Source organism: Gallinula chloropus (genome assembly GCF_964237585.1).
Source record: "Gallinula chloropus genome assembly, chromosome: 2".
NCBI lineage: Eukaryota > Metazoa > Chordata > Aves > Gruiformes > Rallidae > Gallinula > Gallinula chloropus.
Window position 1 is genome coordinate 74,263,311 of NC_140086.1, and position 14,415 is coordinate 74,277,725.

Consider the following 14,415-nt stretch of genomic DNA (forward strand, 5'->3'; position numbering starts at 1 on the left):
GGAGCAGAGGAACTCCTGAAAAGCCCCGCAAAGCCAAGGTGCCCGACGCAGACACATCACGGTAGTAATACAAGCCAGGCCCCCCCGCCTCTGCCTCGGCTGCCCTTTCACACACACGCTGACAGTTGCTGTGCCGGGGGGCACGGCGCAAGGGCAGTCACTTCTGACACGGCACGGCGAGGCTGCGGCGTTCCCCCCGGGCTGCCGCGGAGGCTGTGCCGGCGGGCCCTGCGCACCGCTCGGTCTGCGGGCCCGGCCCGGGGCGCAGGGCTGGGGGCGCCGCGGGCCCCGCGCTGCCTTCCCCGGGGCCGGGCACGGCACCGCAGCCCCTCTCTTGAGCGGAGCCGCTAGTAGTCTTAAAAGTTGGTCGCGCCGCCTCCTCGAGAACAAAACGGGTGCGTTAGGACAGAGGTAGCGATAAGCAAGCCTCACGCCGCAGCGTTAGGGGGCTGGGCAGGGCGTGAGGCTCACGGAAAGGCTTCGTTCCCCGTGGGGCTTGGCCTCGGCGGACCGCCGCCTGGCAAGCTTTGGTTTTGCCAAGTTCATGGCGAAAGAGGGCTTTCTGCGCCGGTGCCGCTGCCGGCGCTGCGGTTTGTCACGGCTCTTTCCCGCGGGTTCCCCCATCTCCTCCTCTTCGCCCGGCGCGGCGTGGGCGGCCGCTCCGGCAGTGCCCGCGGGGGCAGCCGCCGTGTTTGCATTTGTCCCGGCCAGTCACATGGAAACGGGCTCGCAGCGCCCCCGCCCCCGCCCGCCCGCACTCCCGGGCTGCCCGGGCCGCTGAGCGGGCAGCCGCCAGCCGAGCCGCTCGCCCCCGGGGGCCGCGCCGGGAGCGCAACCCGCCCCGCCGCCAAACCCCCTCCCCGCCCTGCGTGGTCGGGGACCTGGCCGGGCAGCCCCTTCCTCGGCGGGCGCAACCAGCTGTCAGTGCCCGCGGCGCGGCGTTGCTTCCCTGCCGGCCCGGTAAGGCGGGCGGGGAGCAGCGAGGGGCCGCCGTGTGCCGCCACGGCAGGGCATCCCCGCCCGCAACCCGCGGCCGGCCTGGGGAGCGGGAGCGCCCCGGGCAGTGCCGCCCGGGGGTGGGGCGGGGAGCGAGGCCGGGCGGGGACGGTGGGGGCGAGGGAGGGGGCGAGGCCGGCTCTTACTTCTTTCTTCCCTCCCTCCCGATCGCCCACCCGCCCGCCGCCGACCTTCGTCGCTGTCCCGCTGCGGGACCGCGTCCGGACTGACTCGTCCCTAAAGAAGCCGCGAGGGAGGCCCGGCCATGGAGACCCTGGTGCACCCCGGGGCCGGCAAGCCCCCCAGCGGGTAAGCCACCCGCCGCGACACGGGACGGGACGGACCGGCCGCCGCTCGCTTCCCAGGGCAGTAGCGGCTCCGCGCAGGGGCAGCAGCCGCGCTGTCCGGCGGGCCTCGGTGGCTTCCCTCCTTCCCTCCCTCCTTCCTTCCCTCGCTCTCTGGGGGCGGTGGGGCGCCGAGGTCGAAGCCGGCGCGCAGGTGTCGGCAGCCCGCGCCGGGGGCGCTGAGCAGAGGAGAAAGGGGCACGGCGGGGGCGCAGCGCGGCGGGGGCAGGGGGCGGCAGGGTGAGGAAAGGTCAGGGGGAGGAAAAGGTGTCTGCCTCGCCTTTCCCCTTCGGAAGGGGCGCCCCGACCCTGCTGCCGTCGCTGCTCCTCCGTCTGCAGGACCGGAGGGGTTAGAGAGCGGGGTTTGCTTTTGGGGTCTGTTTCTCGCTGCGGGGGCTGACCCGGCGCGCTCCGGCCCTCTGGGGCGGCAGCAGCCGGCACTTGCGGCTCCCGTGCCGGGCTGCGTCCCGCCGCCAGCCGGGAGCCGGGGCCGTGGTGGGGGGAAGCGGGGCGCCGCGGGTCTTGGCGCGGCTCCGGAAGGCCCGGGGAAGCCCCCGGTTCCCGCCTGTGTGCCCGTCCCCGCCTGTGCCAGTACGCTGCTGCCAAAAGCCTTTGAAAAGGTTTATTCGGCCGGCAGAGCCGCGGCAGAGGGAGGTAAAACGCCGCCGAACCTGGGATTAAGAACGCCAGGAGCAGTGCGAGGTTGGTGGGCGGCCCCGGCCGCAGCTCCCAGTGCCTCCTGCCTTTTGGCGACAGGCACGGCTCCCGCAGCGGTACCGCCGTCAGCCCTTCTGCCCGCCGCAGGTGGATTTGGGGGTTGTGAAGAGAGGAGACGGGTTCAGAACGTGCCAGCAGTGAACCTCTCGGTCGCTTAATTAAAGAACAGGAGCAGCGGCAAGATGAGGTCCTAAGCGATCCCTTTTGTGGGAGCAGAGGCTGGGCGAGTTGTAAGAACTGTGCTGTTCGCTGCGATTTACTGCTCTACTTCACACTGTCTGCGCGGACGGAGGGAGACTGCGGTCGCCTCAGCGGCTTTTTTTATTTTTAGTTCAAACGTTTACGTCATAAATGAATTTTCAGACAAGTAGAAGACCACTTTAAAGTACAGGCTGCCGTACTTTTGCTAGGTTTAGTTTCCTGGGCTTCTGTGTTTAGTAAGAAGTCTTGCAGTGCCTCACTCAGAGAGCAGAACGAGGAGCGATGGGTGGAGGAAAGATGCCGTTACTAGCGCTGCAGTAGTGAAACTCCGTGTGTGCAATGTTTCTTCGACTCACAGAGCATGACCTTGCAGAGCTCACTGCTCTTCGGGCGAATAAAATGCCTAATTCCTGTTAAAAATCATGAGCCTGTTCAGTCGTGACCTTTTAGGCTAACCTGTGAAAAGCAGCAGGTACACTGTGCCTGCCTTCTCTGTCTTTAGCTGATGTAATAGCGTAGCTGCTTCCTAAAATCCTGATGAAGGTGACATCTAGGATGCCAGTTTGCACGTGCGCTTTGCAGGGTAACAAGCGTTTCTCAGATGAAGTGCTGATTAGAAGTTTGTCTCGATTGTTGGGTATCCAAAGATTCATTAAAGAGTTCTCTGGAACAAGAAAGTGTTTCAGAAATGAGCACCGGAGTCCGAGGCATTTCTGTACAAACCTGCTGAATCCTACGTAACCAGTTCTATATGTGTAAACACATCTGTGGCCAGGCTCAGGTATCACACGTATGAGCAGAAATTACAGGTACAGCGTTAACTTCTTCGGCCAGGTCACCCCTGACATGGCTCGAGGAGGTGAATCCAGTCATGAGGTGAATCCAGCCGTGAGGTGAATCCAGTCGTAAGGTGAAGAAGGTGTGCTTGCGATTTGTGCAGCAAAGTGAGTGGGCTGCTGATCCGCTTGTGCAGAAGCTGATGGCAGCGCTGTCGTCTCCACCAACACGGGCTGCCTGTCTGTTTTATCCGGGCCCATGTCAGCCTTGAAACACGGATTGTTGCCTTTTCTTCTAAGTCAGAGGTTCCCGGCCTTGTTGTGCCAGCAGTGGGTTGGTTTCACTGAACAGTGTGTAATTCCCTGATTTGGTAACACCGTGCTGGCACACAGTGGATGTTTGGTCCTTAATCAGGTTTTACTTGCTCAATGAGGAAATCTGTGCGGGCCAGGAAAAGAAGGCAGCTTCGTCTGACCTCGTTGGTTCCCTTATGAATCCAGACAGGAGCTGTGTCTGTGGAGCGTGCCTGGGGGATGCTGGTTTTAAAGGCAGAAATACCTCCCTTTCAGAGGAGAAATGCAGTACACATTTCCAGCTTACTGACCGGGTTAGCTTGCAGTTTGGAAAGCATGACCACAGCTTCATCATTTCTAATGAAATTTAGGCAAAGCCGGTTTGTCTCCACGTAAATCGTCACAAGTTACGAGTTATGGGTTGTTTGTTATGCATTTCCCCTGTTGAACAGCAAAGAAATCTAATGTAATGGTTTTGGTACAGGGTAGAGCAGCTCTAACTGTGTTGTGCACAGATAAATTGCCGATGTGTGTTTTCATGTCATGGCTGTTTGAGAATTTCACATTTAGAAGTAGGATATTGTTATGTTTGGTGGTTGGTTGTTGTTTGTTTTGTTTTTTTTTTAAACAAAAGTGCAGTTTGTGTTGGTGTTGCAGGGTTTTCCCCATTTCCCAGCTAGAAGTAGACTTCATCACTGAGAATTTAATCATTGCTAATTGCTGGGCCTGCGTTCTGTAAAGCTTTATCCAGTCCATGATGCTTTATTTAATCAACATTTATTTACGCTTGTGCAGGTGAATTTAAGGCACTTGGTAGCAGGAGCAGAAATCAGGGTTTTTTTCTTCTGTGATCATGCAGTGGGTGCTAGAAGAGAGGAAACACGCTTCTTTGAAACCTGCTGCCTCAGTGTCTGTGTCTGCCCATGCTTCCTTAGGGACACAGAGCTAGGCCTCAGCCTGGGTGCCGCGAACATGTGATTGGTGACTGTTTTGACCATAATATGTTGTAATTGGCATACGTTGGTTCTAAGTGGCATAGCAGGCTCAAGCCTAAAATGAGGACTTACCTGGTCAGTTCTCACCTGCTCCGTTAGGAACCTCACAAAAGCGAAGAGCATCTTCTGCTGTCATTGGAAGCATCTCCCTCTCCCACCAAAACCAGTGGGTTGTGGGTCCTTCTCCATGCTTTTATGGCCAACCACCGCAAAGCTTCTTCAGGAGTCTTTGGTAAATGTGGGAAAAGCCTATCTGTTAAAGATGTATGAGCTCTTTCTTTAAAATAGGACCTTTATTTTCTGCGCTTCATCTTCCTTCCCTGTTTCCCGTACTCCATTACTAACAGATCCAGGCACACTCTGGCACACCTACTTTGGAGGAACTTAACTGTGGGGATTGAAGTCACCCAGGAAGTCAGGTAAAGGCTGCAAAACATCAGTAACACTAACATGCAGCAAAGCAAACCCTGAGGTATGGAGCAAGCTGCACAGCTCAGCCTGTTCTAACCTTTTACTCTGTGAAACTGCACATCCAGTTTTAAAATACTACTGCCACAACTAATAATAACTTAGTGCATTTACATTTGCTGTATTATTTCTAAACCTTTTCTTGAAAAGCCCAGAGGGAAGTGTTGTTGGGAGAACATCTGTGTGAGTCTGCATAGCACTGCTTACACAGTACTCTCTCTCACCTTCAGATGTTAGAAGATTAGGATATGTGGAAACAACCATGGAATTACTCACAGAATCAAGACTGGAAAACTGTTCAGTTCCTGTGCATTTCCCCTACTTTGTATTTCTGTGAGATTTCAATACAACGTGCAGAGTAACTGGACGGCCAAGGGTGATGGCTGCCTTTAGTTAGCAGTGTGGAGTAGCGGTGTGGTACCTGCTTTGAAGGATTCTGCCTCAACCAGTTGCAAGGCTGACACTTGTGCTTTTGGTATTACCCATCTTGTGGCCCCGTTTCTACATGTGCCGGTCTGCAGAGTTCAGACGTCACTCCTCACATGCATGCCTGAGACAAGGAGTTTCTCTCTGTGATACCTTTTTCGAGGGCGGCAGGCAGCGTTAGCCCCATCTTCTTCCAGCAAGTAGTTTGGGTCCAAAGCATTTCCCTTTGTGTCAGTGGAGACGGGTCACATCGTGAAATAAAACTGTGGTGGCAGCGGCAGCAGAGCTGTGCTCGCCATGGCAGAAAACAGTGAGGCCGTCGTCACCGTTTTGCACCTCTCTATGAACACAGCTGTCGAGCTGGTACACTGGAAGGTGTTTGTGGTTTCACCCATGACTTAATGTCTCAGGATCGCTGAAGATAAGCAAGCTCATTGTAAGAATAAGCTAAATGGTGAGATAAACACAGCATGATCCAGTCCTGACAGCCGTGCTTTCTGTTTCCCGCTTCTGGCTTACTTTGACCCCCTTTTCCTTTTTTTTCCCTTTCAGAGATCTCTTAGTCTTCGTACTAGAGTAGAAGGATGAAACAGATGGCTTCTTGAAGTAGTCTTAGATTTTTGGGCTGTGTAGAATACTCGGGATATGTTTTCACTCACCCTATTCCCTTTCCCATAGATAACGTTTTTGCATTTTTTGGTCTTGCTATTTTATGCTGCTCCTGCCCCTGTTAGGTGAGATTGAACCTTCGCTCTCCTTCTGCTGCCTGTCTCATTTCTTCTTCACGTCTTCCCTTTGCGATTCCAGCTTTGTTTTTCTGCAGGTTTTGCTCCCGTAAGTTTATGTCTTAGTCAGATTGCTTGCCTTTATGAAAGTGCTTTGCTGCTCAGCAGGAGGTAGCGCTGTATTTTTACTCACCACCCCATCTGGGCAAGGTGCCTCAATTCTAGCTGCACTAGATAAAGTTGGAGAAAGGGGTGGTGTGTGTGTCTGGGAGTGGCAGGGGGGTGGTGGTGGTGTTAGCTACAATTTAGAGCACTCCTAGGGGTGCAGTTTTGGATGACGCTGACCACTAAGGAAAGCAATTTAATTATTTCTTTTCAAGTCAGGTCAGTAAATACCACAGCTTCTTAGTGCGTAGTCAGTTTTGCTAAGAGAAGCGGTATATTGCTTTTTGCTGAGTAATTCAGATCAAAGTACAGCTACAATTATGGCCAGAATGAAGGGGTTTTTGGTTTGGATTTTCTTCTTTCCTTTATATGTGTATATATTCTTAAAAAGTATTTGCCAAGACTGCTATTGCCATTGACTTGAATTTTCTTACAAATACTTACAAAGGCTTCCTAGAAAGGTTCTTTTGGGTTGAAGAAATGCACATAGGAGACTTTATTTAAATAGGCAAAACATGAACACATTTACATCACCTAAAGCTCTGAAAGCAGCCAGGAGGCCTGTGTCAGAGTTAGGGAAGTACCTCGCTGCTGCTGAATCGCAATTCAGTGCCTTAACAAGTATTCCCCTGTGTCTGGCCTTTAGCTACTCCGTTAGCATCAGCAAACACTTGATTTTCTGGCAAGGGCTTTGCTCTGTATACTGCAGCTTTTTGTGTTGCTCTGGCATTGTGATTTCCATGAAAACTGACAGTATTTCACACTGTAATGCCACTTCTAAGAGACTGAAGGGTCTTTAGAAATTTATTCTTCCATAAGGGGTTAAGTCAGCTCCTGCATTCGAATTTGGGAATGGGAAAAGATTTATAATCCACATTGCTGGCTAAATTTGTGATGTAAGGATCTTTAAAAAGTAGCTTTGTGTCCAGCTAATGAAAATTACAACCCTTATTAATGTATTAATCCTCTTAATCTATAGAGTGTTTCCACAGCTCTTAGTTGCCCAGTGAGCCAGGCTGCTTATCGTTAAATAAGTGATACTGGGAATAGTATGCTGTTGTCATAGTTTTAGCATGAGTGTGTCAGCGATGAGCCGTAGGACTTCACCCATGCCAGGGAGTGAGTCACAAAGATTGCGTGGCAGGGCTGCGCTGCGCTGGCGCTGACACATGACACACACTGTCCCAGACCTGCTTCAGTCCCCTTGCACCAGAAACACTGTCTTTTCTGCCTCTTTATTCCCCCAGCTGAGAAGCTGCCTGTGATGCTCTGCACTTCCATAGAGCTGTTGTAATAATCAGAGACAGGGCGAGAGGGGAAGGAATTGATCAAGAATGGTTTTTCTGTCTGTGTACCTTTGTTCTCACTGTAGTTTCCACATTGAGAGTATCTACAGGATAAAAAATACATAATTCTTACTGCTTACCCTGTAAATTCAACCTGATACGTGCATGCTAAACTGTGCTCTGTATGTTTCTTGTGATGGGCTGTATGGAGGAGAGTTGGCAGTTCCCTCTGACGATCCTCATCTGTCCCTGTGATGAAATGTGAGTGACAAAACTTTCTCTGGTACTCCCAAAAGTGAGACAACACTGGGATACCTTTTTTTGTTGTTGTTTTGAAGGCAGTGAGCATCATTAAAGCGGGTAGGAAAGGTGCAGATGAAATGAGAACTTGATGTAGGGTGAGCCCAGGGTACTTGCCGAGGTGCAGCAGACAGACGACATTTTCAGGTTCGGTTTTGTGTTCTTCAGCGTGTTATTTTTATTCTGAGGAGATTGACCTGTGTCTGAAGTTGCAGAGCTGGTCTGTGAGTTGCTCTGCCTCTCTTCCCATGTTACTGTGGCGCTTGTGTAGAGGAATGTGTGGTGGAGAGTCCCTCACGTAAAGTCCCCAGGTAATTGGGGAACTTGCTTACAGAAAACCCATATTCAGGGACCGGCTTGGCACAGGAAAGGCTGAGGATTAAACCTGTGGTAACTTTTACTACACCAAACTGCCAGGACCACCCAGCAGCCTGTTTTTTTTTCTTCAAGCAAGAAGCCAAATGAACGCAGTCCTCAGTATTCCTGAAGCTGTTGTGTTGCAGTCGGTGTTTCCATAGCAAGCTCTAGCAGTGACCCAAAGGCTGGGAGAAAACAGGGTCTTCCTGAGCCATGCTGGTTTTGTGGTGCTAAGAGCCAAAGCTTCCTTCACTCAGTAAAATAAACAGGTAAGATGCAAAGTCATACCACTGGCATGGAGCTTGAGGAAGAAAATTGCATTTTACATTATCAGAGTTCTAAATACAGCTGTATGGTAAGGTTCAACAGCAAGTACCAATCCAGAAGTACTTGGTCAGCTAAGTGTTACCTCATGTTTTCAGCAAGGGTGACTAACAAGCATTCCTATTTTCTTGTTTGCCACATTTGTTTTCCTTCACTGAGCATTGGGCTTTATACTAGTGCATGGGGATATGACTGCTGCAGAGGTTTTATTGTGAAGTTGAGCAAGAAGGGTAGAGGTCTGGGTTTTTGGGGTTTTTTTTTGGTAATCAAGTGTTAACGACTTTTTTTCTTCCCATCTTTTTCAAAGACCACACAAATACATAAGGATTTAAGACACTGATGGTTGATGACATGCTTTCTGAATTTTTTTTTTTTAATAAACATATGCACTACCATTCATTGTAAGATGGTATAAACCCTCCCTATATTACTGCTTTTTGTTAACAATTTTTTGATGTCTCAGAGTAAAGAACAAGAAAATTCAAGGGCCTGACCATGAATGCACCGTTGATGGTCAGTGGCTGCCGTCCCCCAGGTCTCACAGTCGTTGCTGTTAGCCTGCTGGTCCATGTTCCTTTGAAAAGGCAGTTTGTTTTTTGGTGCTGAGACTAATGGATTTCTCCTTGGTACTTGCGTTATGTGTCAAGAGATGGTGTGATGGTGACATGAGGAGGAGTTTGTCCTCTGAGGCTGCACGAAGGTCCTCATGTTGTGGTGTTTGTGAGATCCACCAGATGCAGAATCTGCTCAGTCAAAGTCCACTTGTCCAAAGACACAAGTGGAAAGCTGCAGACCTCTGTTTTAGATGATCTAGATGACTTTTGTTTTAAAAGCTCATCTCTTCCTTCCCACCCCACACATCCCATAGCAGGCATTCTCCTTGTGCTTGCCCCGGAGGTCTGACGAGAACTATGTCAGCGGCTTTCTAATGTAAGAGAAAATAAAGCAGTGTATTCTGTCCAAGACCCTTGCAAATACTATTTTTCCTTTTATTTATTTTGTGTAGTGTTATTTTGAGGTATAATGACCATTCTTTTTTTTCCTACTTTAGCAGGTTCCAAAAAGATAGTAAAAGCTTTGATAGTAAAAGCTTCAAGTTATTTCATAACAAAACTTATTATTTATTTTTTTTGTCTTATTTCTTTGCTTAGATGGCTTTTGCATTCTGCATTTTTCTGTTGTTTGAAGTGAGTATCTTACATACACAGCGAAAAATAACCGCCTCGGCAAACACGCCAAGGACGGCACGTCTGATCTCACTGTACGGGACATGGATTTGCCCTTCTTCTTCTTTTTTGTGTCTGAGAATGCCATGAGGGGAGTCTCCAAAATTAATAAATAGGTTCAGCCAAATTGGAAGAGAAAACTGTTTTTGGCGCTTTTCTCTGATCCTCCTGTGGCACTGCTTTATTTCTGAACAGCCCAGCGATAGTTCTGGGTGTTGGTGAGGGAATATCTTGGTATGAGTCCAGATTTCTGCTTTTTCCCCCCCTTTTTTTTGTTTTGAGTAACTTCTTATGATACTTGGTACAGAGCCTACGCTTTTATGGATACCAATTACTCCCGAGTTCCCTGGGGGTGCAGCTCATGTTTCAGTGTCAGCAGAGCTTTCTCTGCTCTAAGGGGGGCTCTGGGCGTTGCTCACCGTGGCTGCGACAAATGCTCTGCTCAGTCCCTGCTAGGACAGGGCTTTCTCCTTGGGAAGGAGACCAGTCTTCACCTTCTGCTGTGATTGAAATCTTGGGACTATGACATATTCAGGTGCTCCTAAGACTTGACTCTACCAATTCATTAAATACAGCTACAAATAGGTCAGATCATGTTGCTGAAGTGCCAGTGTTGTAATTAACACAGGTAGTTATTTTGCTTGCTGTTAATTACCTCTGTTTCTCTGCCTGTGCTGAACTGAGGAGTCCCTTGGTCATCTCATGGCAGCACAGAGCAGCGTTGCATGCTCCAGTAATGTTGTGACATCAGTTGTGGACAAATGTGAGCTTTTCGAGACACACAGTCTCTTCACTGTCATGTTTTATGTCTCCTTAAGGTCTGTTGTGCATCTTTGTTCCCTGGGTAGTGCCTTGTCCAGAGGGGGACAAACTGGGACTGGTCTCTGTCTCCCCAGTGTGTCCCAAACCCTTCCTGTACCCAGAGAAGCTGAGGATCCACCAGTGCTGGGCTGTGTCACAGTGGGCTTGCCTAAGGTCAGCCTGGCACAGGGATGCTGGGGAGAAACCCGAGTGTGCCAGGGTGGCATCCTCAAACCCTGCCAGGGCTATTATGAACCAGAAGATCTATTTACTCCCGCCCTTATGTTAGCAAGTTGAGGATTGCTATCTTCAGATCAAGTCTGTTATTCCTGAATATAATGGGTTAATGCAGAATTCCTTTCTTCTTATCAAACCTAGCTTTTCCATTGTGAGACAAACACAGATGTACATGGGCGTGATGGATACAGAGGCCAGGATCAAACTTAAAAAAGAAAGGAAAAAAGGCAACAGCTATGCCCCATCTTTTGCAAGGGTAATTTTAGAACAGTATTTTATCTTAAATTCAGGTATTTATGGATTTTCTGAATTACTGTGTATTTAGGTGGAGAATAAAAAGTTCTGCTGCAGTTTTAAGTAAAACACTTAATTGGCTTGTTTTGTCCCTTCATTTCAAGTCTTGTATGATGTACCAACTTCATAAAACTACCTAAAAAGAGACTAACTAAGCACAGTCCTAGGACAGTGATGATTAAACCTTTTCATTATGGAAGTGAAGTTGCTTTTTTTCCTAACTTCTAAGCAAACACATTTAATTGAATTCCTCTTCCAAATCTTGCATGGGTTTGTAAGACACAAGAGAATCCCTTTCTGAAAGAGCAGTGAGTTATTCTGGAATTAGTATTTACCCAGTTTCCAACCTCACAGGAAACATTACTCTTCTAAAGGACATTGATTATACTTTTGGTAAGAATTCTTCTGAAGAAGACAAACTGTGAATTTTGGAAATAATTGGATGTCAGAGGATGCAAGCTTTTAGTTCTGTTTTGCAGTGAATATACAGTCTGTCCATGGGTTGTAGCACTTGATGCCAGGGTCAAAATATAGGGTCTTCCCTCCCCTGGCTCAGGTCAGTTGTTTCTTTCCATTTTTTTTTTAAGGTTTATTTTCCTCCAATCTCATCTAAGGCAAACATGGGGTTTAATTTGTTTGGGTTTTTTTTTCCTCAGAAGCATCCTTTTTAAAAAACATCTTTTTTTCTTTTTTCTTTTTTTTTTCTATAAAAAATTTTTTTTTTAGTGCAGTATTGTGTAAAATGACAAGTAGGGGCTGGGCAGACCCAAGGTCTGTCTGTTCCCATGGCTTACTGGACTCTGTTGGGACAGAGAGAGAGAGTCTGCTTGCGCTTGCCAGAGAGTGAAGAGCTGCAGAAGCAGTGGTTAATTCTGTGATGTGATACTGGGAATGGAACTTTGGTCGGCGGGTCTGAGGCAGCGTGAATTTGTATGAACCATTTAGCATGGAGGAGAGTGGGCATGGCTGTGATCCTGTTGCCTTAATATCCCGCTTGAGAGCCGAAGTGCCTATGGAGTTTGGTTTTTCCTCTGCTGCACTTGCCGGCTGAGGTGTGCAGATCCAAATCCCAGCAGCTTGACTGAGATCTCTGGCTTTGCTCCTGCAGTGACCAGGTGGGAGAGGGACCGGCATGGGCTTCGCTTGGGCAGGTCCATGGAATAGTTGTGGGTGCACACTGCTCTTGTCCTGTACCGGGGTGCAGGTTTACATTTTATATTGATGTATCAAAACCTGAGCATTTCATGATAATAAGGCGGTGGGGGTGGGTGGGTGGGTTTGTGTCTTTACTGGGTAAAGATGGGGGAGTTCGGGGCCTGTGTTCTCCTATGTTCTCTACCCGTGGTCTCTTCTCTTTGCATGATGGGAAACTTCAAAGCCCGATGTTTCCACTAGTATTTTACAACTAAAGGCTTTTTGGACACCAGTGATACATTCCTTGTTCATACCCATTAAGGCTAACGAGGTCACTTGTTTCTCTTTGCAAGTCCAGGTAGTGTTAATATGTCTCAGAAAACCCGCCTCATCATGCCGTTACACCAGCCCTGTTTAAGAATACAGCTCATCTATATAATTGTTAATTGTTTATTATTGTGTATTCTCAAATTAGCCATAGTTATTTTGGAATGAAGTCTCTTTGCATTCAAGTGGTTAAATGCCATACTTTCTCCTATTAAAAATGAGATGCAGGTCTACTGGAAAATATTTTACAAATATAAAACTGCCTGAAGTACAAAACCTGTTTATACAGATACCTTGGGTTGCTTGCCATGAAAAGCACCGTAAATTCCCCGTGCTGCTTCATTTTCATAAGGAGCTACTTGGAAAGAAATACTGCTTGCGGTGCATTGCCAATTATTTATATACTAATTTGCTACCTGAGAATAATTTCAGATTTTTTTTTTTAATGCAGTTTAGTATTGAAATGATAGGGGGGATAAAGGGTCTTAAACTACTCCATATTTTACAGTTTAGCTTAAATTTAGCTGGAAAGAAGCTGGCAATGCTGATTTATTTCCTTTGGGGGGGGGGGGAGGGATTAACCTTTTAAAAAAAGTGGTGTATGTATAAACAGGTTTCAGTCATTATTTTTTAATGTAAATTCCCTCTTACCTGTATTGTTACAGGACAAACAACTCTGTGCTGTATATAAAATATTAAGCTATCTTCCCATAAGTAGTTCCTGTGGGAAAAGCTTCAGTGCCAAATCTGAGTAGGAGGCCAGGTACAGTGACTGGGGACAGAGCTCTGCTCTGCCATCATTAGAGAGGGCGTGCACATCAGACTCTGGTACAGATCAACCCCTTCAAGTGGATGACCCAAATAGTTGAAAAGGGGAAATACATTCTCTTCCTTCTCTTTTATAGGTTATCTTTTGTGCTCCAGCCTTTTGATTAATCTCAGGGAAATAATCTAGCCTACGCTGTTTCTTTCTTTCCCGAGCAGATGGTAATGCACATGTCCCTAGTATGGAGACCGAATTTTCCTTCCTGGCTTGGCCAGGAAGGGGTAGGCAGAGTTACTTGGGAAAACATAGATAGCATGGAAGCTCAGATTGCAAAGAAACCCCTTGTGCCCTGTTTAACACCTGGCTGTACCTGTGCAACAGTATTCAAATATTTATAAATCTTTCATAAGCATTGTTTATTTGAAGACAAACCTGAAATCAGTAGTAGGGGTTTTCCTGCATTAAATTGCATTCACAAAGCATTTATTTAAGGTTAGAACCTTAAAACTCCCTAGAGAAATTTTTTCTCAATTTTCTGTGCTGCTTTTTTCCTTCTACTGTTGATACCATCGCTGTGTATAGAAAGAAAAACTAACCTTGGTGGTATCCAGTTGTACTATAGCGATGCAGCTAAGAGAGTAAAATTAGTATTGGCCTATCTTCTAGCAGCCAGATGAACATTCTTAGAAAATTCAGGAAGCTGAGTGAATTGGAGACTTCACGTTCCTTTTGTGCCTTCTGAAGTGCCTGAGATTTGTTCCCCTAGTGCTTACCAGAGAAAATACCTCTGTTCTTCAGAATTAAATTATACTGGCAGAGAGAGGTCCACACGGGAGCTGTTTTGGATGGTGCTTTGCGTAGTGTTGGTGAGTAGGATGTGTGCAAGTGCTTGGGAGCTGTGTGAGGAAGGCTGAGGATGTGAGGGGCTTCCTGCACAGCTCTACTCCTTGTGTACGTGTGGTCTCAAGCCCTTGTACCAGTGGATGGCACAAGGGAGAATAAGCACATGGCGCTGGTCTGTTCTGCTGCTTGTAGAATTAAATAGTTTTTTCTTTGATTCTGCTGGCTTGGTGGTCTTCCTTGACATTGACAAGTGAAGGTGTGACTGCTTTAGGATTCTTTGAGAACTACAGCCTACCTCTGAATTAATGTGTTCCTATTTTGCACGGAGTTGCAGAGGGAAGATTAAAAGCAGTGCTCTGGGCAACGTGTGTCGAGTAATACTGAGAATAAATGCTACTGTATGGGATGTTGCT

The 14,415-nt window shown here is 48.1% G+C and overlaps 1 protein-coding gene across 1 annotated transcript in view; it reads left to right on the top strand.

Moving 5' to 3' along the window:
* Positions 1 to 825: 825 nt before the first annotated feature.
* COBL (cordon-bleu WH2 repeat protein) overlaps positions 826 to 14,415 on the top strand; it is a 161,146-nt gene continuing 147,556 nt past the window's right edge. Inside the window, exons 1-2 of the mRNA XM_084260031.1 lie at positions 826 to 960; positions 1,240 to 1,305. Coding sequence (XP_084116157.1) covers positions 1,262 to 1,305 — 44 coding nt within the window. The 5' untranslated portion in view covers positions 826 to 960; positions 1,240 to 1,261. The remainder of the gene's footprint in view (positions 961 to 1,239; positions 1,306 to 14,415) is intronic.